General features: G+C 35.8%; 1 protein-coding gene across 2 annotated transcripts in view; it reads right to left on the minus strand.

The window, feature by feature from the left end:
• Positions 1-1,775: 1,775 nt before the first annotated feature.
• The window catches only part of Fpps (Farnesyl pyrophosphate synthase), a 72,238-nt gene continuing 46,138 nt past the window's right edge, over positions 1,776-27,875 (minus strand). For both annotated transcript variants that reach the window (XM_090374359.1, XM_090374357.1), the window contains exons 6-9: positions 25,447-25,614; positions 14,128-14,205; positions 8,645-8,779; positions 1,776-1,982 (exon numbers count right to left, since the gene is read on the minus strand). In XM_090374359.1, the coding sequence (XP_090230485.1) occupies positions 1,776-1,982; positions 8,645-8,779; positions 14,128-14,205; positions 25,447-25,614 (588 nt within the window). The remainder of the gene's footprint in view (positions 1,983-8,644; positions 8,780-14,127; positions 14,206-25,446; positions 25,615-27,875) is intronic.

The following is a 27,875-nucleotide window of genomic DNA, read 5'->3' on the forward strand; positions in this document are numbered from 1 at the left end:
CATGCGAGAGTATAAACAGAATGTGTTTCAGGGTTCTTGTTTTTATTCTTTTCTTGCACTGGTACAAAAAAGGAGGTGGGGAATTATTATTAAGCACATCTGTAGCAGTAAAAAGCCTTCTTGATTAGACTTTAAAAATATTTTTGTAATTGTTTCTGTTGCAAAATAATTTAAGTTGTTCCCAAAAAAAGCCACAAAATGTAACTATTATTTGGCAGCATATTCTATATACTATTATTTATTCTTTTCTGTAGTTATCCATTCTTTTATATGAATGTATCTATCTTTCAGTATATGCCTAGAGCATTTCAGTTTGGCAATGTATAGAAATATGAAAATTTTGTTTTCATCAAAATGGGAGTGTGGTTATGATTTATGCAATCTTACGTTGCACAATTTTGAAATAAATAAATAATGCCCTTGATTAAATAAAATAAATCTTATTTTATGTGTAAAATAATGTGCCATATATATATGTACTGTCAGAAAAACACTTACAGAATTGACCACTAATTCAAGAAATCAAAAGATTACAATTTTACATTAATTTTTTTTTTTATGTTCACATGTTTTTTCTTAATTTATAGGTTACCAGTAATTTTTTTTTGTTGTACTATGCAGATAACTTTTAGTTTAAATTTTTTATGAAAATAATTTCTTCTCATGCAGTACATGTAATTTGTTACAGAATTAATTGTAATCTATCTGCATATTATAACTATCTTGAACATTTTGTATATATGAGGTTTCTGTAGCCGAGTGGTCAAGAGCAGGAGTGCAATAGCACATGCTCTTCAAGTTGACCAGGATTCAAGCCCCTCACTGCTAAATATGGTCGATCTGCCAACCTGCAGTGGACGAGCATGGCAGATTATGATCTATTTCCCTCAACATGACTTTTTGAGGAGGCCTCCATCTTGCAGTGGATTGACAACGGCTGCAGATTTATATATATTATTTTCTTTTGGTTTAAAAAAAGTAGTCATGGCAAATCAAGATTACGATGGTGACATTACACAATGACTGTCCATTACCTGGTACCATAAAGAATTGAGTTGAATTTTAAAGACTTGTAAAATTGCCAAAACTGAATCCAGGTCTGTAAAACCTGAAACTGTGTAATCATAGAACACGCTGATGCTATTTGTGACCTTATTTTGAAAGATGATTGGATTGAGTTAACATACATAGTAAAGATGCTAAAATATATCCTGTGAAAAGTCCACCATTCCATCCACAAAATTTAGTATGAAAAACATTACATTGAGATGGATACCAGCAGATTTAGATGTAGGCCATAAGGAAAAAAGGGTGAATCATGTAAAGAGAATTCTTACAAAAATTTCCCAGTGCTCAAACTAGTTTGCTAATCAGTTGGTATGATCCAGAAACAACAAAACAGCTGAAATTGCAGTTAAAGGAAGGAATGTCAGTGCCTTTTATTCTATAAAACATATTACCAACTTGCGTTTTATTATTATTATAACCTGTAAAATTATTGTAACCTGTGTATCCTATGTGAACTTCATTACCATTTCAGGATTTGAAATATAAAAATGCTCTCTTTATTGTAGTGAATTTAATTCACTAAATGCAAATGACTTAATTTTTTAAGATTAGGTATTAAATTTAAGTAGAAATACAAAAAGAAACAATAATTTAAAATATACCTATAATAAAAAGTTCAAAAAACCAAATATAATTCTTATAACATAACTTTGATTTTCATTATAGAATGAGTTTTTACTGAAAGAACGGCTACTAAGTTTAAATGACTAAGAATTTCTACGATGTATCATCTTTAAGAATCCATGAAAGACTTCAACAGGAAATCTGGAAATTTCGGGAATTGCACAAATCTCAGAAGTGAGTTCTTCAAAAGTGTTATCTTCAAAATTTTTGTACACCTCCTGAAGATTTAATTCATCATACAAATCTTTAATCTTTTGAATGCAACTTGGATCAGATATACCATAGCTCTCCTGAAAGGAAAATTAACATTGTAAAGTCTGCTATGACAAGAGCAGCTTATCAAATTAACTATGCTAATATAACAGCTATTAATAATAAGCTAACTCAGTAATCAGTGAAAAATTAGCATGGCTTCTCTTATGAGTGCAATTTGTAGTGTTAATTTCTTTTTAAAATAATTTTAAATGGAAATCTTGGTTGGCTAGTTGTAATGGTGTGAAGAGATTATTTTCAGGATAGGCAAGTTTTTTTTAAGCTTTTCTAATATATATATATATATAGATAGATAGATAGATAGATAGAGATAGAGAGAGAGATATATATATATATATATATATATATATATAATATAATTTGAAAAGGAGAAATACAGAGTGTGCTATATCACTTAAATTTGGCCCTCTTTGAAGTTAATTTCATGCTCATTAATTTATTAATATTACATTTATATGATGCTATTTATGACATTTAAATGAATTTTTTCAAACTTTTCAATAATTTACTTCTCAGTAAATAATCTATTATCAGTAAACTGATATACAGCCACCCAGTATGCCCCTTTACATATTATAATATTAGTAATGTACATATGGTGCAAGGAAGCCTAAGGCTTATGCAACACCAGCAAAAAAAAATGCCTAGTTTCCAAGCTGTGCACAACCCACATATTCAAAAGTCTTTCTTCATAAGGACGTCCTTTTGCTGGAATCACCAGGTGATTTACCCATCCATAACATAAAATAAAATTATCACCAATCAGCAATACAACTGATATACTACAGTTATGAAACTGCACTGGTTGTCCCATCTCAAAGTGATTATAGGACAGCTCTGAACAAGGCTAACATTTTCTTTATTCTGGAAATGTTCCCCCACAACCTCATTCCGCTCTTATCACAATGCAGTAAGCCATTGCATTTTATCCTCTGCCTGTTTTTGCTAATGGCGTAATTTAGCATAGGTTGACGATCTCTACATCCAAAAATAAATCATGACATTGAAGGGTAAACTGGCTCTTAGTAGAGCTCCTCTCGTAAGGTTGAATGGCATTTCCATACAGCAGGTGTTAATGATTAAATACTTGAGAATATCTATTGCTAGTGGCTTGAACTTCATCTTGCATATTAACTATATATCAGAGAAGGTGAAGAAATTTATTGCAATGATCTCAAGAATAATGCCATGAAATGGGAGATAAAGGAAAATGGGGAAAAGCACTCCATTTGATTTACAATTGGATTTTTCTGCCGATTGTTATGTATGGTGCAATCTGAGCTGGCCATGCTATCAAAGTAAGCAACACCAGAAAGCTCTATTCTATATATAGTTTTACGTTACTCAAAATGTTATGCCTGCAGAACGGTTTCCAGTTAGCTGGCAAAATGCCACTTCATTTGCAGTTAGTGTTTAGAAACTTTATTTAGAGAAGAGGTATAAAATCTGATTGCTGGGCATTGAAATTAACACTAAATGACTTGAGAAACAAAAAGAGGATTTGGGAGCTCCTTTTACAAAAATGGAAAAATAGATGGAATTGTTCAGAAAAAGGTAGAATAACATGCACATTTTTCCCTTATGTTAATGGTGTGAAGTGTATTAAACCGATCTGGTTAGTACCAAATCTACATAGTAGGAATATACAAAGAGATCACGAATAATTTTTTTGCTAAACTGAATAGTCTTGGAATCACAGCAAGATGCAACTGTGGTGATCTGGAAACATGTTTAATTGTTTGGAATATGCTGATTTGCATTTACTGAATAATGTTGATAATGTAACTCGTTGGTGGATGGGATTGAGCCCATACTTATTAAAAAAAAAAAAGGGATAATTTTGCAAATTTGATTTTCGTGAGAAGGAATATATTTTGCAATCAGAAGAGTTAAGGTTGAATTGGTGGACTGCACCCTCTTATTTACATGGAACAGTGTTACTTTTTTATATAGGAACAGAGAAAATTCTTTGCAGAGGTGGAAGGATTGTTGGTACTCTGTTTCCTTAATGGGTGGGTGGGTGTCCACTTCTGCTCTTACCAATTGTGTTGGCAAGAAGCCTTAGTTATTTTTCCTGGATTTGATTCTGCAATAACACCTTCTTCCAGCTTGGTTTGTTCGTTAATATGAGTAACTTCTGTTGAGCCTTCTGACTGCTGGCTGTTTATATCTTTTGGAGATTACCGGCGATGATCAGTCTCTAGGATGTGATGCTTGTGCTCATCTGTAGACAGTGTCTCTTCATCGGTTTCTGTTGTAGCCTACTTGTCCAGGTTGTTGTGCTGTAGCTGAGGGGATGACCATTGCACAGTATAGTTGATTTGTAATGTGAAATTTGTATTGTTAATAATTGTATACTGTACTATACCATTTCTATATGTATGGCAGATTTGCCAGATTTTTTTGGCTAGGGGCTACTTTACTCAATAAATGGGGGGGAAAAAAAAAAAAAAAAAAAAAAGCCTGTTTCTGCTGCACTATAAAAGTAAAACAAATTTAACTTATTTTTAGGCACTTGGCATGTTTTGCAAATTTAACCAGTAGTGGTCATGCTATATGTGAGGTGTAATTCAAAGAGAATTTTTGCCTGGAAATTTTTCACTCAAGATTGTGACTAAAACTTTCTTTACTTTCTTAAATATAGACACTGTTTTACTACATTAGTTTTTGAAGTGAAATTTACAGTTTTCCAGCATAATGTGCAAGAGCACCTATCAAATGCAGCATAACTGCAATTTTTTTTTTTTTTTGTTTTAACACCCCACCGAAATAATATTATTTAGTGTGTGTGTGTGTGTGTGTGTGTGTGTGTGTGTGTGTGTGTGTGTGTGTGTGTGTGTGTGTGTGTGTGTCACATGCGCACTTATGTGGGTGCACACAAGGGCAGCCCAACAACAGTTACAATAATCATGCATTTCAAAAAATGCACACAGAATTGTAACAAAACACTTGTTGCTAATTTCTTTGTTTATTGTTGTGCCTATTAACATTAAGAGTAAGTTTACAGAACATACACATGGGGCTCCTTATAATCAGTTTTCATAGGGGTGGGCTCTGCTGAGTTTCTTCAGGAAATTGAGAAGTTTTGCAAAATGAAAACATTAGCATTAGTAGAAGCATATGATACAAGAAACCAAGCTTATATAGCATCAGCAAAAAAACACTTATCATTTCACCCATCCATTTGCTCCAATTACCTGTCTTGTTCTGCCTTGAATTTATTCAAGTTGTCAACCTCCACAACAACAGATGGAAGCCTGTTTCAGCAATCAATCACCCGCTGGCTAAAGGTAAATTTCTGCACATCTGTTCTACAAATGTCTTTCCTCAATTTGAATTTATGCCCCCTTGGGTGCGTGATCTCAGCAAGAGGAAGAATCCCATCAGTATTGAGCTTGCTCAAACCATTCAAGGACTTATACACCTCAATCAAATCATCTTGCAAGTGTCAAGTCTCCAGACACTGTAATTTGCAAAACTTATAAGCCTTTCTTCATAAGAGCAACCCTTCATTCCATTCACTAATCTTGCTGCTCTTCTGTACTCTTTCCAGCAGCTCTACATCCTAAAATGAGGCCTTCAGACCTGTATACAGTGCTCAAGGTGTGGCCTGACCATTGCTTTATACAAGGGGATAATCACTTCCTTATGCCTGCTAGAAAAATTCCTGTATATCATTGACAAGACACCATGAGCTACCTTTTCAGACCATCTGTACATAAATGCATAATTAAATGTGTAAATCTGTACATAAACACGTTTAAATATTAATTTATGCTTATTTTGACTTGATTACCTTGAATAATAAAAAAAAACCAAATTCAATTACTTTTTTTTAAAAGCATAATATTCTTTACATTTGTTTTATGTTTTGATTTCATCAGTTTCTGGATCTGAATTCCACTGAATTTCTTCAAGTTCAGCTTTTGTAAGCCAAAACTGCACTAAAATAGTTGACAGATATAATGTGCTTTTCTATAACATGTTTTTTAAACACTCTCACTTGGGTGTTACAAGGTGCATTCAAGTTATAAGGAGCCCAAATTTATTTCTGACAAAATAATCAAAGTACATGTGCAGAACTGCTTTTAGTCTAACTGACAATTAGTTATGATTGTTTTCAGAAAATGGCAGCACAATAAAGTATGCCATCGACTGCAGCACCCTAAACAGTATATCATGTTTATAATACTTAAAATGGCAAACTTCACTCATCAAGAAGATGCACACAAAAAGACAATTGTGTTAACTTGTGTGAAGCAATGTTCACTTGAGATGCTGCATTGAATGGCTCTCTCTTTTCCTTGATTGTCACAATGGTTGAGATAGGGGTTCCACTCTTCAATTCAGTTTGCCCAGTGGAAGCACACTGATTCACCACTGCCCAAAAAGTTCTGTATTGCTGAAAGTGCAGGAAAAAAAAAAGATGGTTGCCGTTTTCTGGGATATTGATAGAATAATCCTTACACATTCTGTACCCAAGTCAGTAACAGTGACAGGAAACTCATATGAAAAAATTCTGAAGAAAAAATGTCCACACAGACCAAATCACATTTGTTTCCATCAGGACAATACAGGATGTCCCAAAAAGGTATAACCGATTTTATATGTTTGTAACAAATGTAATTTCAATGATAGAAACACAAAACCTGCACTAAATGTGAGAAAAACAGTTGAAGTTTTTACTGACATTCAACATGTCACCACTTGTCACACAAACAAAAAGGTGTAACCAATTTTAAATGAGCAATACAAACATGTTGGAGAAAATGGAACAAGATGAACGTGTAATGACATGGATTTGTTTCACGGACGACGAGTGCACATTTCATGTTTCGGGAAAGGTGAATAAGTAAAATGCCAGAATTTGGGGGACTAAAAACCCACATTGCGTGCGGAAGTATCAGCGAGATAGCCCAAAGGTGAATGTGTGGTGTGGCATCATGGTTAATCATGTTATTGGACCATTTTTCTTTCAAGAAGCGACTGTGAGAGCGGATAATTACCAGGACATGCTTGAGTTTTATGTGTATCCTCAATTGGATGAACTGCCAAATGGGGTTATTTTCCAACAGGATGGAGTGCCGCCACATTGGGCTTTGAGTGTGAGGAGGTCTCTTGATGACAAGTTTCCTGGCCATTGGATTGGGCGTGATGGTCCCATTGCATGGCCACCATGTTCACCAGATTTATTCCCTTGTGATTTCTTCTTATGGGGATTCATCAAAGACAGTCTACAAGACCTCTGTTGCAGACATCACAGACTTAAAGCGCAGGATTACAAATGCAATTACCATGATTAAGCGTGACATCCTTGAAAAAACATGACAAACTTTATTACCGATTAAATATTGTTCGTGTGACAAGTGGTGCACATGTTGAATGTCAGTAAAAACCAACTGTTTTTTTCACATTTAGCGCTGGTTTTGTGTTTCTATCATTAAAATTACATTTGTTACAAACATTTAAAATTGGTTACACCTTTTTGGGACACCCTGTACTTCATCCCATTGTTCTGAAAATGTGCAAAATTTTTTTAAAGGAAACAATGTTGAGGTTATCTTACATTCTCCATACTTGCCTGACCTTGCACTTAGTGACTTTTGGTTGTTCTCAACAACAAGGATGCTCTTCATGACAGAAAATTTCCTAGCCAAGAAGCAGCTGCCTTTGCCATTGGGCTGAACATGCCTCCAAAGAAAACTCTGCCACAGCCTTCACAGCTCAAAAGAACAGGTGCAACAAATGTGTGCAGCTTCTAGGAGACTAATGTTGAAAAGAGAGGCATGTTCATAAGATAACAGGCGCCTCCGTAGCCAGGTGGGAAGGAGCAGCAGTGCGTAGCACACGCTTCTTGATTAGACCGGGGTTCGAGCCCATCACCACCAAATACGGAGGATGTGGAAAGGTCAGCGAATGACCACTGCATATCCCGGAGCAATATGGCCTTAGTTGCTAATGCTCCTAAAAACCAAATAAACATAAGATAACCTCTGTATCTTGTGTTGGCAAGTGAAAATTGAAAGAAACAAAAATCTAAAAATCCACATGCTTCAGTCACAGGATGCTAACTTCAGATGTAAACGATATCTAAAGCAAGTGATCACTACCACTGGAAGATGTAAGGATCAAAGGTGAAGCAAGCATGCTTCAATTTTTGCATGCTAGAGATGCTGCTGCTTTTAAATTCTTGTTTTGGAATCTTGATAATTATATGCAGAATAGGCTTCACAAAGTCTGAAATACAATTTTTTTTTATGACCAAACTTCTCTAACAAACAATGATACAGATCAGAAGTCAAACCAATAATGAAGGAATACTAAAATTCACCTTCAGTGTCACTTTAATGGATAATTTTTATTTCATATATAGCATAAGCTCTTTATAGCAACCCTCTTTTTAATGTCCCACACATAATGTCCTATGTGGTTGGTCTCTGCCAATTTCTCATTAACCTAATGCTATTTGATGAACAATCGATATAACACCCTTCCGATATAATGACCGTTTTCTCATTCCCTAGGGGGGTCATTATATAGAACTTCGACTGCAATTTAAATAATTTTGATGCGTGGCTGGCACAAGGGTTAATAACCACTATTCTGCTATTCATATTCCTTCTGTGGATACTTGAGAAGCTAAAAAGTGTTACATTTCTATAGAAACATATATACGCACCTCTATAATAGTCTTCTGAGCTGGAGTAGCTCTGCTTAGTGCCTGAACAACCAGCCAACTACATTTGCCATCCTCAATATCAGTACCAATCTTGCCTGTTGTTTTAGGATCACCAAAACAGTCTAAATAATCATCCTGTAAAAAAAAAAAAAAATAAAATAATGAACATTTAAAAAATAAACAGAACAGAAAATAACCAAAGTAGACCTTAAATTTCTATTATTCCATTTTTAGTAATAAATACTTTCCTCTGGTATAATTTGACTGTATGCAGTCAAAAATCATACCAAAGGAAAGCCATTGACTGTATGCTAGCGGCCAATCACATTGACCTTTAAGTACCTTTCAATTGCAATCTGAGGATTGGTTGGATAATAAAAAATTATGTGCAAGATCATGAGTTTGAAAAGTGCTTAGAGAATTACCAGTTACCACATGTGATCACTTTCAGAAGTGTTTGAGTGAAGTCTATTTTTTGTTATAATTATTTTATGGGTTAGAAAACTACTTGGCATTGTTTATGAAATGTTTTTACTCCCGCAGCCTTATTCAAATTTGATAATGTAATGAATTAAAGCTGAAACTACAAAATTTCTGCTGCCACTTATTTTTATTTATACAAAAAATGTCCAAGTTTTTGGGAATAATATTACTCTTCCAATCATTTGTATTTGGTAGTTTTATTTTATACTCTAATCCAGTTAGCCTCCAACCTCAAAAACTAGAGAGATGTCACTTCATTTCAACTGCTTATGGTAACCAATACTACAGTTAATAGGCCCTGTACTTTTTTTTTGTGGCAGCATGCAGATTTTATCTTACATGTGAGAGAGAGAGAGAGAGAGAGAGAGAGAGAGAGAGAGAGAGAGAGAGAGAGAGAGAGTTGTTGTTTGTTATTTAGTTTTTAGGAGCATTAGCAACTAAGGCCATATTGCTCCGGGATATGCGGTGGTCATTCCCTGACTTTTCCGCATCCTCCGTATTTGGTGGTGACGGGCTTGAACCCTGGTCTAATCAAGAAGTGTGTGCTACGCACTGCTGCTCCTTCCCACCTGGCTACGGAGGCGTCGGGGGGAGAGAGAGAGAGAGAGAGAGAGAGAGAGAGAGAGAAATATCCATAACTGACCATAATGTCCTCCTTCATTAGTATGTTAATGTATGGTAAATAATTTTCCATAACACTATATAACAGTTTTCATCATTGTTTTCATTTAGCAATATTCTAAGGGCAAAGTGGGGGAAAACACCCACTTTCCTTTGCATATTTCCACAGGAAATGGTCATTTTCACAGAGGGTAGGGACCTTGGAGGCCATGCAGTGTTATAAAGTCTTGAAATAACAGGACTGGGAATGATATACCAGACGTGCATAGGGGCACAATGTGTGGACTGTTCAGCCATCTTGGAAATAAACACTATTCCAGTACAATCTTAGTCTTTGTAACTTATTTTGTAAAAATGGCTACAATAAACAGTTGTATCAGCCTGCATTAACTGTTACAGTTCATCTGCCTCAGGCTAATTTGTATATTGAACAGGGGAGGGTACATAATAATAGGAATAACTTGTGGGATGCCTGAGATTGGTAAGTCAGCCCCAGCTTTTAAATAGGCTTTTAAAAATTCCTTCAGTTTTTTGACAGGACTTGAACCTGGAATTCTAAACAAGTGCAGATGCTGACACTTGTGCTGATTAAGTTTCCATGAAGGATAGTTTGTACTAAATATTTTTTATTTGAATGCAAATTATCTTTATGGTCTATGCAACTACATCTAGCATTGAAAATCATAAGTGTAACTGTGCATGAAATTATGCTTTTGCTGTTTTTTTGAGGGAAAAAAAAATAAAAACTTGGATTGTTTCAATGTTTTCCTGTTATGTTACCTATTTCCCCCCCTCATATATACTTGAATTAGAATATGGATTTTCCAATTGAAACCTCAAATGAGAGAGAGAAAGAGATTATTGCAACATTTGATTGTAACTGGTTTGCAACTTTCCCTTCACAGCCAAAAGGCCAGGGAATAACTTCCCAACTTCAGTGAGAGCATCCTCCAGTACTTTCAAAATTTTTTTTTTCTGCCAGTTAGGCTTGAAATAAGGAATTGAGAAATACTGTGAACTCTTTAAAATCTGTACTCGCAGGGATTGAAAAGTTCCAGAATTTAAAATTTTCTGGGTTTTAGGAATGTATACCTAGTGGTCGAGCAGTTTTACAGGAGCACAATTCAGTAAATATTAGCACAGACAACTGAACTTATTCACATCTGTAAACACTTATAGGGACTAATCTCATTCTTTCATCTATATTATTACACAGAACTGCTGTGAAATAATACACAGCAGTTCTGCTGTGTAAATTATTACCACTGTATTATTCACTGCATGGATAATAGTGTCAGAATTTACACAGCAGAACAAACTGACCTTTGTAATGAGTTGCTCTGGTATTGTACTGCTTTTGACAGAGTTTTTGCTGTATTTAAAATTTGAAAACTAATTTTATATAACACATAGTATCTTACATCACTTCTTTACAACTGTTTTGTCTGCATGCTGCCAAAGCAGTAAACTTTTAAACAAGTGGCCAATTAACCTTTGGAAAGACCATTAGTTTGAAAGCAGCATAATACCAAGGCAACTGATTGCAAAAGCAGTTTGTTCTGCTGGCCACAGAAAAAAAATAAAAATAACGAAAGAAGTCCTGCAAACATCTTATAAAAAAAGATGTTACCCTTTTTCACATGGATTCTTAAAGATAAACGCAAGCACTGATACAAGCGTTAGATTGCTTTCTTAATATTCCCAGATTGTAAATATTTTTTTTGGTAAAATGTTCTGGATTTTAACGTATTCCAGGTTGTAAAGTGCCAAATTATGCATTTACTATATATGACTACACTATTCAGATGCCTAAATTAGATAGCTGAAGAAAACTTCAATGTCCATCTGCACAAAATTGACTCGGAAACTACAATGTTTTCTCTTGTCATCTGTAATGGCTTGCGTAATTTGTAGTTTGTACTGTTTAGGTTCTGACAGTTTTAGTCAAAACTTCTCTGCATAGTAGGCTGGGATACTTGGAATCCATGACTAGTTTGATATCCTAATTTTTTAGAATTTCATACAAAAGCTGTACTTCAGTTTTCTATGGTTTGATAACTTGTGGGATGATGCTCAATTTTTTTTTATTATCTAGCAAAGAACTTCTGTATGAAAAAGATTTTAAGCATACAATATAATTACATAAAATTGTTGATCACTGAAACTCTTGAAATGAAACTACACGAAAATTTTATCAACGTGCGATGCCCTTACCTAATTTCGGATTTCTGGTCTTGGTCTTTTTTATGCATGCGTCAATACAAATAATCTCTCCATTTAAGAGCCTAATGGACACACACACCACGATATTTCCATCCTGTGAACACGGTGATCAGTTAAAAAGTGTTGTCTACTTATGGAAGGGAAAAGTTATAATTTCGTTTAATTTATGTGTTCATCCAAATTTTTAATCACGATTTTATTTATTCTCATAAGCGGTTTTCTGATTTTGATTATTTATTCTGACACAAACGTCTTCTCACAATCATGGTCTTGCCGAGTTGGTTTGATGTGTTTCGGGGTCAGATGGGGCTCTCGGCTTTCAATTTCGTTGCATGTCGAATCGGTCATATCTCTACGAGTGAAAGAATTCATTAAATTATTTTATCCATTTATTTTATTTGCTACATTTGGAGAGCACTGATGAAGCATTCTATGCAAAAAAAGATTCCCGTGCGTCATAAATGGAATATCTAATGGGAGACTATTTTCCCACTACACATCAAACCCTGAGCTAGTTAGCTTATGGTTTATTTTAATGTTTCATTTTAATAAGAATTTGAGCTGAAGACTGGATTGTTTTAAGAGAAGCATGCTATTTGTTCCAGTGCAAAGTGCATTTTTGTTGTTCGTAAACTACGAGAAAAACTCAACCACTATTAGCCATTAAAAACTTCAGAATCAGGGCTTTGTATGTATTGAATTTAGGAAAACATGTTTAGGAAAACAAATTTAGGAAAAATATAGGCTTACAAAGTTGTGGAATTACTTATGTTGATTTACTCTATATATTTTATTTTGTTTATTTGTATATACCTGTCTGATAGTATAATACATGAAATTAAAAGTTTTCATACAATAAAAAGTAATAAAACTAATTAATTTTAACAACTAGGCACATAGAAATTTTTCATTCTTGTTTAGGAAGCTGCAGAATAAAAAGAAATATTAATCCAAACTATGCACCTAATCTTGTTATTCTGTTTATACTCCAACAAGACCACTAACCATCAGTTATTTCTGAATCTGCTAACATTTTGTGCCTGCTTGAAAGAAGATTGCTACAAATGTACAATAGATATATGAACAAAAAAGGCAAACTGACTGAAGAAACCAACAGAACATCTCTAACAATTATCTCTAAATCAGAAGCTCTTTTTATACTATTCATTAACATGGATAAAATATGGGATTTGCAGAGGGTTAACAGCTTTTAACCCCAAAAAAAAAAAAAGATACATATCCAAAATAGTCTTTCCCAATTCTGTTCAGGACTCTACAGCTATGTGTATTTTCAATGTCTGTTCATTCTAACCGCCATCAATAATTCTTTTGCCCCCATAGAATAAAATGTATACCAATTCCTGGGCTTAGTTCTGTGTGATGCTGATAATTCATGCTTCTGCAAAAGCAGATGTGCTCATCCCTAGATGCATTTTCTAACATTATTACATCCAAGACAAAATCTAGATTCATCAGCAAAAATTACACATCTCTGTTGCTGCCTCCCAACTCCTTGTCCCAAATCATTTCAGCCTGTAGGTCTATATGGTTTCGTGATAGTGGTAAGCTCCATGGCTGTCTATATGAATGGGAATCATCAGCATGTAAAAATGCAGTTATACCACTGCAAGGGACTGTGTTTAACCAGTACAATGCTGCTTATCAATCCTGAACTAGCTAGCATACATTGTTTTTCTGAGTTGGCAATCTTCTCAGGCTACAGTCATTATTTTGTGGGCCAATACTAGGCTTATGGTTGCTTTTAAAATGTTCCCTGACCCACTCACACTAATACCATTACAAGATAATGCAGACTTCCATTATGCAACCACTCGCACAGACAATCAAGCTACACGTCAGTGATTCACAGTAGATTCAGTCAATTGCCAATATCTGATGTCTAGACAAATTACTCAAACAATACTGTGTTTCACTTATAACATAAGTAGTTGATATTCCATCCTGTTTTAAGAGGATAGAATGATATTGCTTACAGATACAAAGGGCAATGTATTTGCAAAATTTAATGATGGTTTGTATACTTATTTTGGTTTCTGATTTCTATAATTGTGAAAGTTCAGTTTCTTGAATTCTCTTCAGTGTTCTTGTGTATCTGAAATAAAATATGTATATTTATTGCTTTAAAAACACCTTACCTGAACTTGAAAAAAATGTCCCATTTTTAGAAGAATTGATTCAGCTAATTGAAAGTCTGTCTTTTCTTCCCATCCAGCCTAAAAAAAAAAAATAATAATTAAACCAACTGTTTTTAGTAACATCCACCATTGTTAATACAATAGTATTTCTGTATCTAAGGCAACTATTCAGAACTATATTACCCCAACTAACAATATTAATTACACCCAAATCAGAAGCCCATTCTTAGAATTTTGATTGCTGCACCTTTGGAGGTCATATTAGTTATAGTAGGACACAGGTGAGCAGTTGGAGACAAAAACAGATAATTTTTAGAAATGAGAAGGATGAGACATACATTGTACAGAACTACAGTCATTCTATGGAAAACAAGTGTCATTTATGAATTGAAATCTATAGCCAGAGGTGAAGAAATATGATAAGATATTATAAGTTAAATTCCTATATTTAATAACTGCAAGACATTATCAATTTGCTATGCTAGACTTAAATCTGAATTTTAGCAATATTCTTTTTCCACTGATCTCCCCTGTGTTAACATTTTCATTTGGATATTGTACTATAAATGAAGAGCATTTCTTTATTGAGAAGGTCTATTTATATTTATTTTTAATAAATGTGGTGCTACTACTACTACCTCCACCTCGAAAACTGCTCCAATAGTGTTTTAAACTACTACAAAGAGGAAGAAAGATATCAAAACCAGTGTAATTTTGCAAAATAGTCATGATATAAATGCAAACTCAATGATCTAAGCAGAGATTGATTTAACCACTATTTTAAACACATGCTGCTATCAACACAGATAACAAGTGATACCTGCTGTCGTAGCACATATTTCTATTAACAAAAATGTATCAAGTGTATTCGAGGTGTAGTATTAGTTAATGGATTCAGAACATATAACATAATAAATGTATAAGTGAACAAAAGTTCATTTGTAGATTCTTGTGAACATTTACGAGGGGTGATCATTTAATTCGTGGACTGGTGCAAGATTATGTTTACCGCGTGAACTTTCCATAACTGCCACTAGTGGCACTCTCCCTGATCGCTACTGAGCAGACTGTGTGTGCATGCCAGTACGCCATAAGATGGGGCTTAAATCCATCGAAAACAGTTAAAGAGATGAATGAAGCATATGGTAATGAGCATCTTGGTAGGATGACCATATTCTGGTGTGACTGAACTTTCCAGTGTAAAGTGGTTTCTCCATCAAGACAATGACAGGTCCTATACAGCTAATATTTTGCAGGCAGTGATCACTACCACAGGTGCTGAGGTTCTTCCACATTCCCCTTATTCACCAGTCTTGGTCCCATGTGATTTCTTCCTGTTTCCATGTCTGAAGAAAGCTCTGAAAAGGCATTTCACATCTGACATGAGGTTCGCAGAGCCACAATGGAAGCACTTCACAATCTTTCGAAAAATGGCTTGCAAGAAGCATTTAATGTGAAAGCACATTAAATTAAATTCACACTTTCACTACCATCATACCCATGGTGGTGAAAGCACACTTTCACCACCATGGGTATGATGGTGGTGAAAGTGTGAAAAGTTCAAGGGAGAGTATTTCGAGAAGAAGAAATCCACAGAAGATTCAGATGATGACAATTAAGATAAGATCTTGCACCAGTCTGCGAATTAAATGGTCACCTCTCATATTTTTATGTCAAGATAGCCATCCACATATCCAAGATAAGATTACTTTACTTTTTTTAAATGACATTTCAGTTTGCATTTGTAGTGCAGGCATGAGCAATTATTCTGTGGTTGCTCATGCCTGCACCTGATGAAATTTTCACAAAGCACTTAAACAAGCTATCACTATTACAAGACATTAAAAAAATCATAAAAGTAACAAATTAAAATTTTACTATTATAAAAAATTTAACAAAATGCATTAAATTTTTGTTCCGATTTGAATGAGAACAAAAATTTAATAATTAATACAAAAATTGCAGCGATTAATGTAAAACATCATGGTAAACAAACTGCTATATTGCTGACTGTGTCAACTTGGTTTGAAATTAGTCCTGTAACCAGCTGGGTAAACCTACAGCCGACTGGGCTAGCCAGGTGGGTAAAGTGCCTACCTGGCAACCCAAAGGTCGCGGGTTCGAATCCCGCCTCGGGCTTGGATCACAGTAAAATACAAAAACTTTGTGAGGTGCATTATGGCCACAGAAGCTGATGCGCCAACAACTAACAAAAAAAAAAAAAAAAAAGTAAACCTACAATTAGATCTTTATAATATTGCTGTTTATAAATTTTTTCACAAAAAATCAGATAAAAATCCATATGGTTTATTGTATTTAGTTTTTTAATCATGGGGATAATTCTTCACCCACTAGAAACTGAGGCTGAGTACTTGGCATTAAGGCTTAAGCTAATGCTCAACCTAAAGACCTATCATTATCCACTTAGTTCTACCTAAGTTGCCAAGATGTTTTTAAATTACATAACATCAGCTGAAAGGCAAATCCATATACATTTAAAAATTTGCAACACTGTTAAGTCAGATGTTTCAAAGCTTAATGGCTTCTCATCAGCTTGCAGCAGGTCTCAGAAAATGTATGCTGAACAATGTAAAGCGTATTTTGTCTAAATTAACAGCCAAGCAGTGTATCGAAGTAAAACTTCAACTTCAACACATAACTGTGTTGCATATCTTTAACTCTTAGAACTGGATTGCATTTGTCCTACACAATACAATATTATAGGAATGCAGAGGAATAATTCCAAGCAGTAGTTGAAATCAAGTAAAATTCACATGCTTACTGCATTTAACTTTTTATCATGGGAGCATACTGGAAACCATTACTATGTATTAGACATTAAGGCTTGGATTTATGTTCAACTTAGAGTAACAAATACCATAACCCATGGTTCTGCCGAAGTTGCTAACATCTTTTAAATTACATAGCATCACTGCCAGCTGATAAGCCAGTAAGCTTTGAAATAGCTTTCCTGGCAGATTTTTAAATGTTTAGAAAATTTGCCTTTTCAGAAGCAGTTTAGAAAGGCAAGACTTAGAGACAAACACTATTATCCATGGTTCTGCCTAAACTGAACACAAGCCAAAACCTTGATGCCAAACACTCTTCCTTTGTCTTCAGTGGGAGCAGTACAATCTCCATGATTGAAAATCAAATGCATTAAAGTACATTTGATTTCAATTACTGTGTTGAAATATTTTCTGTAGTACCACAGTGCTGTATTTTTCATTGTTTGGATTGATTAATAACACAGCATGGAAATGGAAATATAAGATGTTATGCTCTTTAACTGCAATAGTTAAAAATTTTCAAATAATTTTTCTTGCAGTGTCACCAAATTTTTTTTTTTTTTAAAGAAAATTTATCTGTCAGACTGAAGAATCATCTTCAGCAAAGAAAAATTGTGAATAAACAATCTGTGTAAAAGATTTCCCTGGGAAAAACTTTGTGCCATTTCCTCCCTATGTAAAAATAAGAGCAGAAGATAGTTGTCAAACATCAAATGTAGCATAAATATAAATGCAACAGACTACTCGCCTCAGATTATCTACTGTAAAATGATATTTCTGTAATTTTAAAAAAATAAACTGAAGATTTCAAAGAATTAATTTTTGTGCAGAATGCTATGAAATACTTGGGATTTTTTTTTTAAATTAACCCATATATATATATATATATATATATATATATATATATATATATATATATATATATATATATATATATATATATATATTTTTTTTTTTTTTTTTTTGAACACTTACTTTTAAGCCCCTGAGGAAGTACCAGAGAGATGGCCATGTGAAAGAAACATCTTCCTATTTTTTATTTTCTTGATCCTATGTTAACTATTAACATGGAACTATAGGTGATCCAACAACTGCTAGTACAACTAAGTGCAAGTCCGGCATTGTGAAGGGTGCCTCGTGGCAGGTAGTGCTGTATTCATCATTGTTGCTGCAGAGTTTTTCCTGTTCAGGGTATTTTGGTCGAGTAAATATGGCATCCAAAATGGTGCCAACTGTGTCTCTCCAATTGGTGGTCATATGTCCTTGGGGTGTCCTCACCGAGGTAACAACCTCACCCCGTGGCATCTTATTCATTGTAATTCGGTACATGGTGCCCCATGGATCCTGGTTTCCCATCGAGGAGACAAGATGCTCCCAGGACAGCTTCTTCTGCTGCCTGATCATTGAAGTATAGACGTTTCTTGTCTCCCGGTATTGCTGCTTAAACGTTTCAACGTCCTGAGGGGGGCCCTGTAGCCGCTGGAAGGCTCATCTTCTCCTTTGCACTTGGTTGCATAGAGCGGCTAATTCTCTTGACGAACATGTCACCGCTCCTAGTTTCGGGTTTTTCTTTTTTATGGCTTGGTTGGCTGCATTTATAATCTCTTTGGTCACTGCACGCTGATGAGTGTCCGAGTACCATCCTGGTGTAGGTTCTGCATATTTAGTATTATTTGCTCTTTGAAGTGATCCTATCTGGCACGATCCACAGCAAACCTGTGCTGCTTGAAGTTGGCTATCAGTGGCTGCTGCAGGGCTCACTGAATGGTAAAGGTAACTGCACGATGGTCTGATGTGGTCCATTCCTCATGAGCCACCCAGTCCATGACATAATTGGCGAGGGACCTGGTAGCTAATGTCACATCCAGTGTTGCCTCCCAGAGGGTGGAGGGAAAAGTTGGTAAGTTGTTGGGGGCGATTCAGGACTATTAGTCCACTGGCAGTGATGTATTCTTCCAAGCGCACTCCGTTCCTGGGTGCAGCTGAATGAAAGGGGGAACGACAGTTTACGTTGGCTGAGATGAGTACTTTGTCTGTTGGGAGCTCGGATGAGGTATTGGGTTGCTGGTTTTATGTCCTCTTCCAGATGACAATAGAGAGAGAGAGAGATGAGGAACATCTCTCCCAGAGGTGACACAATGTGGGTGCAGGCAGCCCAAGGTGAACAGAGGTGAGTGACTTTGGTGACTGTTAGGTCCACGTTCTGCACAATGATGGCTGCCCAGGGGGTTATACCATCTGCCTGTACAATTTTGTACCTTAAGGGATATCCCCAGACTTTATTTGCAACTGTGTAGGATTCCTGAATTAGTAGAACATCTCAGTTTTCTTCTTCTGCCTTTTTTGCGATTTCACCTGCGACTGCATATGCTCTTTGGGCGTTTATTTGCATACATTTTAGACTTTTATTATATCCTTTATTCAGAGTTCCCATAATTGATTCTTTCCTGGTGGATGTTCTTGGCTTTCAGGTAAGTGGGACAGTTTGTATCACGAAGGGAATGTGTATGCGGCATCTTCAGGTCCCTGCAGTTCACACAAACTGGGTCTTTACCCTTGTTTGGGCAAGAGTTGAAACTGTGTCCCTTCTCCCTGCAGGTCACAGTTTGGGAACACTGTATGTGTCGTATGTCCGAGTCGGCAGCAGTGGAAGCACTTTGGGACCGCTACATGCTCCCTGTATCGATGTGCTCCCCAATTTATGTATATTTGGGGGTGCCTCATTATGATTCACCAGGCATCCGGGGTTAGTTCAATCACCCAATTTATGGTGCTACCGTTCCTGCTTTTTGTTTGATATTTTGGCCGTACCACTGTTGTTGGGTCAACCTCTGGTAGGTCTTGTTGCAGGTTTCATCTGTAAATCTCTTCTATAATGGTGGTTGATGTGTCCTTTTCCAGGTCATAACACCAGAAGATGGACCCTTCTGCCTTGGTGGTTGAGCTACCAATCCAAGGGTGGGTATTTTGGAATTTTCTAAGATGCATTTAGCGTCATCGCTGGTCACAGTTTCAATTATCACTCCAGTGTTTCAGGTTTTCCTGATGGACTTTATTCTTGTGCACTTTAGGTCTTCTGTGAGAGACTCCATCACAGCTTTCTTAACATCTTCACTTTATTTGTGTGTGTCCGGTGTAGTGGGCTTGAGCACCACTAAGTGTGGTTTGGGGAGTAATGTCTTTCTTGGTGGTGGTTTGTCTCTGCTGTCTGGCCGGGAGGCATTTATCCTCAACACTTCAGAATAGGTCAGGGTGCACTGTAGCATTTCATTTTCCCCACCTTGAAGAAACGCTTCCAATTTAGTGTTGGCCTTTTCGGACTCGATATGAGACATGAGGAGAATAGTTTCCATCTTAGTCCATAGGGACACAATATCTGCTCGTAGCCATGTAGTAATTCGATTGTTCTGTTTCTTCAGCAAGTTTTCAAGCTCAGTTCTGAGAAACAGGATTTGTTCTGGGACCAGTCCTTCTGGCAGGGTAGGATCAAGGAGTCTAACCACTTCCAGTGGCTTTGTTGTTTGAGTTTGTAGCTCAGGTTGGGGTCAGTCTGAGATCTGGTCTCTCGTTTATGCTTTGGGGCTATGCATAGCTTGTTTCTTTTCTTTGATGAGGGCTGTGGTTTCTGATTATATGCAGCTTCTTTGGGGTCATCATTATTAATGGTCTTGGTCTCTAGTCCAGCACAGTCGTCCATTTGAGAGGCGATTTCTGCTGGCATTTTGGACAATGTCAGATTTCAGAGATGTTTGGATTAACAAGATTATATTGTTATATTCCTGGGGGCACAGAACGAAGATGTTTGGTACCTGACAAGTTCGTGTAGTTAATGATCCTGATTTATGCCCAGATTAAGTTTTGGGCACATATAGAGATAACAACTGTAATCACAAACAGTAGAATAAAATACAATTTATACCAGTGTCATACTCTGATCACAGGACTTAATAAAAGCAAACAGGAATACCACGTGGTTGATAATGAGCCATGTTCGGATGCTCGTAGCTTTTATTCAACTTGTCCAGAAATTTTTCGAGTGGTTTCTTAAATAGAGCGGACCTTCCTCGTTTAATGATGTATATTGATTGAGTATCTGATCAGTATTTCTTTTCTAAATTTTCCCCCGAAAAACCCTAGTTTTCCTCTTTTCGTCAGCGCTAGGCGTCCATGTGACAAATGCATTTCCAATTTCAGTATGTATTCCATGTTACAGTCAACTGGCAATTAAAGTATTGTTCCTGTATCTATATTCAGTTAGCATCAGCAATAATTAACACTTTATAGCACCAAACTGTCGCTATTAAACGGCCTTATGCTGTTCCTCTCGGTACCGATCCAAGATGGCATTGGTATTGTTTCCAAAGCGACCGATCGGGAACACGAGAAATGAGCACAGCGAGAAACTCTATGCTATACATAAATAGCATTTCCATACATATGAGCAACAAGAGGCTATGGGAGTGATAGAATGAAACTATTTAAATTTACTATTAGGCTTCCCAAGTGCTTGGTCCACTCTAATGAAAATCACATATAGGCTATCATGTTACTATACAGCTTTACATATGAAAACTTAAAGTCCATAGTTCTTAAAATAATTGTCTAAGTCTCATGAAAAGTCACCTGTAATTCCAGTTTACTTCCCTCTTTCATTTGAGACCATTGCCGATTAAAAATTCCAAGATTTCACTGTAAAATAGCACTTTTATAAAGGAGTTCACAAAAAACGTGACTGCTTCAATCAAGGCACTAGGTGGATGACCTACTACACTGACAGTGGTAGAGAATGAAAAGGACCTGGGGGTAATAATTGTGCAGGCAGATATGAAGTTTTCTGAGCAGTGCAGACAGTCTGCAAGAGTACCTCATGGTGTCTTGTCAATGATACACAGGAATTTTTCTAGCAGGGATGAGGTGATTATCCCCTTGTATAAGTCAACGGTCAGGCCACACCTTGAGCACTGTATACAGGTCTGGAGGCCTCATTTTCAGAAGGATGTAGAGCTGTTGGAATGAGTACAGAGAAGGGCAACAAGATTAGTGAATGGAACGAAGGGTTGCTCTTACAAAGAAAGACTTGAAGTTTTGCAGATTACAGTGTCTGGAGACTAGGCACCTTCAAGGTGATCTGAGTGAGGTGTATAAAGCCCTGAATGCTTTGAGCATGCTCAATGCTGATGGGATTGCCTTTTGCTCAGAATGATCACTTGAGAGGGCATATCTTCAAATTGAGGAAAGGCAGTTGTAGGATAGATGTGCGGAAGTTTGCCTTTAGCCAGTGGGTAGTTGATTGGTGGAACAGACAAGAAAGACAAACCGCCTCTGAATTTGTAAACAGCTACCTAAATGCATTCTATAAGTATGCTAAATTTTTTGGCCTGTCAGTCAATCTAGAGAAGTCAAACTATCTCATCTTTATGCCAAGTCGGATGACTTCTGCCGATACTGCATCTTCTCTACTTCCGGTATTGGCAGGAAATGTCCTGACTCCCACAGATAGTGTCAATTTCCTAGGAGTAATCCTTGATGCCAATCTCACTTATAAAAAACGAATCCAAGCTCAGTATTCCAAAGCCCCGAGAGCGTTCTGTGGAATGAAAATTGATCTGTGCAAAACGCACAATAAGAAAATAATCAAGAAGTACCTCGCAACTTACTTCTGTAGTGTACTCTCCTATGCCGTGGAAATTTGGTCGGCGGCACCACCCACCAGCCTCAGGAAACTATGGGGCCTCGAATTCTGGGTGCTGAAGTGGGCCAACTTGTGGTCGCACCAAATCTACACAACATCTAAATCTACTCTCTGCTGCAACCTGCAATATACGCCCATAGTCCACAGAGCCCATGTGCTAAAAATAAAGTCATTCCTTCATCTGTGCTCAGCTAAGCAGGATCACATCAACATCTGGAACACGGTTGGTTGGCGTTTGCCAGGCAGACATCTCTGTAGTACCCCTTCCTTATGCTCAAGGCTCCAGCGGTTACAGAATTTCAAAAGACACTTCCCTAATGTGACTCTGGATACTCTCAACTCGCTCGACATCGACCTGTGGAATATAGACAAGGCATATCGAGATGGCATCTTGTCCCATCTTGCTGTTTGTAAAGGACATTTATGTAAGTGCCGATCTTAGTTAGCCGATGTCATTTCATGTTCTGCTCAACTTGTAGTCCTTTTTCGCTGTAATTACTACTTCATTCATTTTTACATTTTGACTATTATTTTTGCTTTGATCTATTAATTATTATTTAGTTGTTATTATTATTTATTTTTTTTTATAAATCAAAATCACTTGTATAAACAACTAAATGAATCACTAGTGTATAAAATTTATGTTAATAAAGAATCTTATTATTATTATCTTTTTTTATGGAAGTTGATAGCCTAAATAAACTTAAGGCTGAGCTCAGGTATTTGGAATGAACGGAGGGGTGAAATGGGAGCATTTTTTTTTTTGGCTGATGCTGCATAAGCTTTCTTTCTCGCATCGTATGCCACTACTAATGCTAATACTTCCTGCCAAAAAAAAAAAGATTTAACACCACTCGCAAACCAAATTCTATTGGGATCTTGACCTAATATATAAGTATTTAGATTAATGCATCAACTATTCATGCATTAATCATGTGAGAGATTAGATGAACTATTCAGTTGCATTACAGGCAGATTAATGCTTGTATGATGCCGACTAATTCCAGTTGTGCCTAAAGGCACAATTTACACACATCCCCACTGAATTATAACCACACCATTCATGATGGACTATGCCACATAGCTCACAATATAAAAAGCCAAACGGCTTTGTACTCTAGAGCAGTGATAATTTGCACATGCAAGTCGAAGTGATAAAATAACAGTTATGGGACCTAGTAAAGATATCATGGAGTTTCAAAAGGGTAAGATTGTGGTAGCTCATGCATTGGATGTTCTCTATGAGAAACTGCATGTCTTGTTGATTGTTCATGGTCCACTGTGGTTTAGGTGTACAAGGAATGGTGTTGAATGGATCAAACCACCTCCTGCCAAGAGAACTATAATGGATTACACAAGGTGGATGTTCATGATAAGTGAAGGCTGCAGTGTGTATGGGCTCAATGGCAGCTCACTGTGCAACAGTTGATATTGCAATACATTATGGAGAATGCAAAAACAATATCCCAAATGACAATGCATCATACACTTAGATGCATGGGGCTCCTAGACAACCCAAGTGACCCTCTCCTAACCAATGATCATAGCTGACAGCAAATGATGGTGTCAACAACACAATGGTTGGACACTGGAAACAATCGTGCTGGTTGGACGAGTCCAAATATCCAGTGTAATATGCTGACAGATGCCTCCATGCGTGTGGCACAAGCAACACTAGTTGATGATTGCATTGTGCATGGTTCCCACTATCCAGCTAGGTGGCAGTAGTTGCTTAACAGTAGATCTCCCCAGTGAAACATTTGTCATATAGGACATGACCAATGTTTCATGGTGAGGTCTACTGGCAGCTCTTAGGAAACCATGTGCACCCTTCCATGTTGCATTTTTTTCCCAGACAGAAACTAGATCTTTCAAAACACAATAATGTGAGTGTCATTGGGCCCTGCACTGTGCAAGAGTGATTCAAGGAACACAGTGAAGATAACACATCTTGATTGGCCTTCAAATTCACTTGACCTTAATCCAACTGAACACCTGTGGGACATTCTGGAACAGGAAGTGAGGCATATGGACATGCAACCATCATCTATTCCGACACTGTGGAAAGACTTGCAGGCAGCACTGCTGCAGATCCCTATGGAAATCTTCAAACTAGTGGCATCAATGCCTAGGTGAATAGCGGCTGTTTTCCGTGTCAACAGTGGCTCAACATAGTATTAGGTAGATGGTCATAATTCAGTGATCACCAATTGCATGTATATTTGTCTACATGATTTTGATTTGAATTTTTTTTTTTTTTAAATCATTTGGTCACAAAATAATTTGAATCATTTGGTTTCAATATGATTCAAATATTAACTGAATCATATTACATACTGAAAGAGTTTCAATACACAACACAGTACATAACATCATGATGCATTTCCAGAATCCACTTTTTGAGGAGTGAATGCATGACTCTGAGGGTGGAGTAAATGTTATTCCCATGTTCAAATCTAATTATATTAAGAAAACTTATGATCCTTTTATGCTCAGGAAGTGAGAGTTACAATTTTGGAGGTCATATGACTGATTACAGGCAGAGAAAAACTATGAAAATACATAGAAAAGTAACCTTATTTTTTTATTTATTTATTTTTGACTACTGTGAACTGAAATTGAACCATATAAACATTTATGCTACTTTTTTACATTATACCTTTATTCACTGGCATTTTATTGTTTATAAAAGTTAACATTTTAAAATAAACCGAAGAAAAATACAGGTTAAAATAGTAAGCTTCAAGATCCATGCATATTTATATATTTTTGCAGAAAACAAAAACATCTCTGCTTTATCATAGGTTCTGTGCAAAAAAAAAAAAAAATATAACTTACCAAATACATAGCAAGCTGTACAGGTAAACAGAAAGAATAATATGCTGTCTTGTATTTAACAATAGCATTATACCGCTCCATAGTGAAGCAAGAAATATCCAAAGTTTTTCCTGCTGGAGAATTCAGCAGCATATCATAACACTGACCATAAATTGTCTTCTTAGAAATCTAAGAGATAATGTATATATTAGCAATGGGTTGAGATATTTCAAAAAAGTAATTTCAGTTAGTAACTGAAAATGCTAACATAGATTGCATAAAATTTAAATACAGTTCATGATATGCATATGTGCTTTTCAGAATTGTTGTTGTTTTTTTTTTTAAGATTAAAACAACTGGATTAGAAATACAGTAAACCCCCACTATTCGCGGTCGCTGATTTAATATAAAATGAAACCTAAAAAAAAAATGTGAATTTTAAATCGCCGTGAACATTTTCCGCCATAAAAAAAACATCGGCGTGGCTAAAATCATCTTTCCCAGTCAAAACAGCGTCAGTGGTTGGGGGAGAGGGGTGACAAAATCGCGAGCGTGGATGTTTCTCGCTAACAGCGTTGCCAATTTAGCGGTTTTCCGCTAGTTTTAGTGGAATTGCTTCAGGTTTGGCGGATTAAAATATGTAATAGCGAAAAGAGTATAAATGTAAAAGCATTTTATATATTTCGGCAGTGTAACATTTAAATTAAGAAATATTTATTTAACAATATAAATATTTCATAACTTTAAAGTTTTATTGATATACATATAAAGCGACATGACCGTTCAGGGATTTTCCTGAGGGAAACCCAACAATTTCAATAGGTAGTTACACCCGCGGCCAAACGACATGACCATTGGGTCATAGCTTTAAATTGTTGAATCAAATCGAAAAATGTGGGCTCAAGAGTTGAAAAGTGTTGTAAAATTTGTTTTACCTAAAGAACTGCTTCGCAAAATAGGCACACAAGACGCATATGATGAGGTATTGAATTTCGACTCTAATTTAGATTTTTATTTTATATTAAAAACAGAAAATAAATAACTTTTTATATATAATATATATTTTTTAAATCCCTACAAAAATGAAGGCTAAATCCTATTAATGAGTGCCATAAAAAATAAATGCTTAAAAAAAGTTAGAAAAAATTTAACAAATAAAACATTAGGGAAAATCAAATTCAATCGAAACTTTCAAAATACAAAAAAAAAAAAATATTTACCTTTCTAATTTATTTATTTCTAAAATAAGGTAATCAAAGTATTTTTCTTTAGAAAAAATTTTCTTCTAAATAGGAACTCATATAGATAACCTTCTAGTGGCCTATCCTGTGTTCCAAATTGGTATTTTAATTTTCTTTTGGCATGTAACCAAGTGTTTTTCAATATCTTGAGTAAGAGCACTTGAATCACCTGGAGAAACAAAATTATAGCGATAAATAACCTCATTATGGGTATAATTAATGTCTCGGTAGAGATCTTTATATGCAGGCCATCCATCACTGATGATTCTTGTACCTGGCAATATTCACTCTCTTATAATTGATAATAGAGTTGTTTTATCTCTATTTTCTACCGGAACTAAAAAAAACATCCTTTGTTAATTCTTTCGAATGCACCAAAAACCCATTGTGTTCCTATTAATCGTCCTCTATTATATTCTCTTTTGAAAAATGCTGATTCATCAATTTCAACAGGTATTCCATTTTCTGATATCCCCCCTAGTTAACTAACTGAATCAATTATTGATATCATTCAGATCTTTGCATTTTTCAATAACAGTGTTTTTATTGATATTTAAGTCAAGAGCAGTGCGATCTTGAGACCAATCTTGGGACCAGAAGTATAGAAATAATAAATTTTGAGATAACGATCATCTCCTATCATCAAAAAATGATTTATGTCTAATACTCTTCGTTTTACAGCAAGTTTCCTACAATCCATCTAAACATATCAGTTTTACATTTACTTTTTGTAAGCCGCATTTCAAGATTGCAAACTTCACAAAAATCTGTATTTTGCAAAATATGATTTTTTTCCATCCAAGAAATCAAGTGATTAATATTGCCACTGCATAAATTCATCAACTCTGTTAAATGGTGGTTGTTATTTTTGATTCCTTCCTCAGAATAAACTGCATTTGATGTGCAATTTGGAAGTTTTTGTTTGGATATAATGTAGGGGTTTTAAAAAATTTTGAGGCACCCAACAAATGCAAATTTTAAAAGTTGCCAGGTTAAGTGTTAAAAATAGCGGATTTTGAGCATGCGGCTAGTGGAAAATATTATTAAGAGTTAGCAACACTTCTCGCTAATCCTTGTTCAGTATGTGTTATGCGCTTGTCATGGAAGGTTTCGTCGTTTGCTTTTAATTTATATGCTTATAAATTTATTAATTTATAAATTGATATGCTTACAAAAGTGAAAAATCTACCGTTTTGCAGTGTGTTAGTG

The sequence above is a fragment of the Mastigoproctus giganteus genome, chromosome 5 (assembly GCF_048544385.1).
Source record: "Mastigoproctus giganteus isolate SK-2022 chromosome 5, ASM4854438v1, whole genome shotgun sequence".
Lineage (NCBI taxonomy): Eukaryota > Metazoa > Arthropoda > Arachnida > Uropygi > Thelyphonidae > Mastigoproctus > Mastigoproctus giganteus.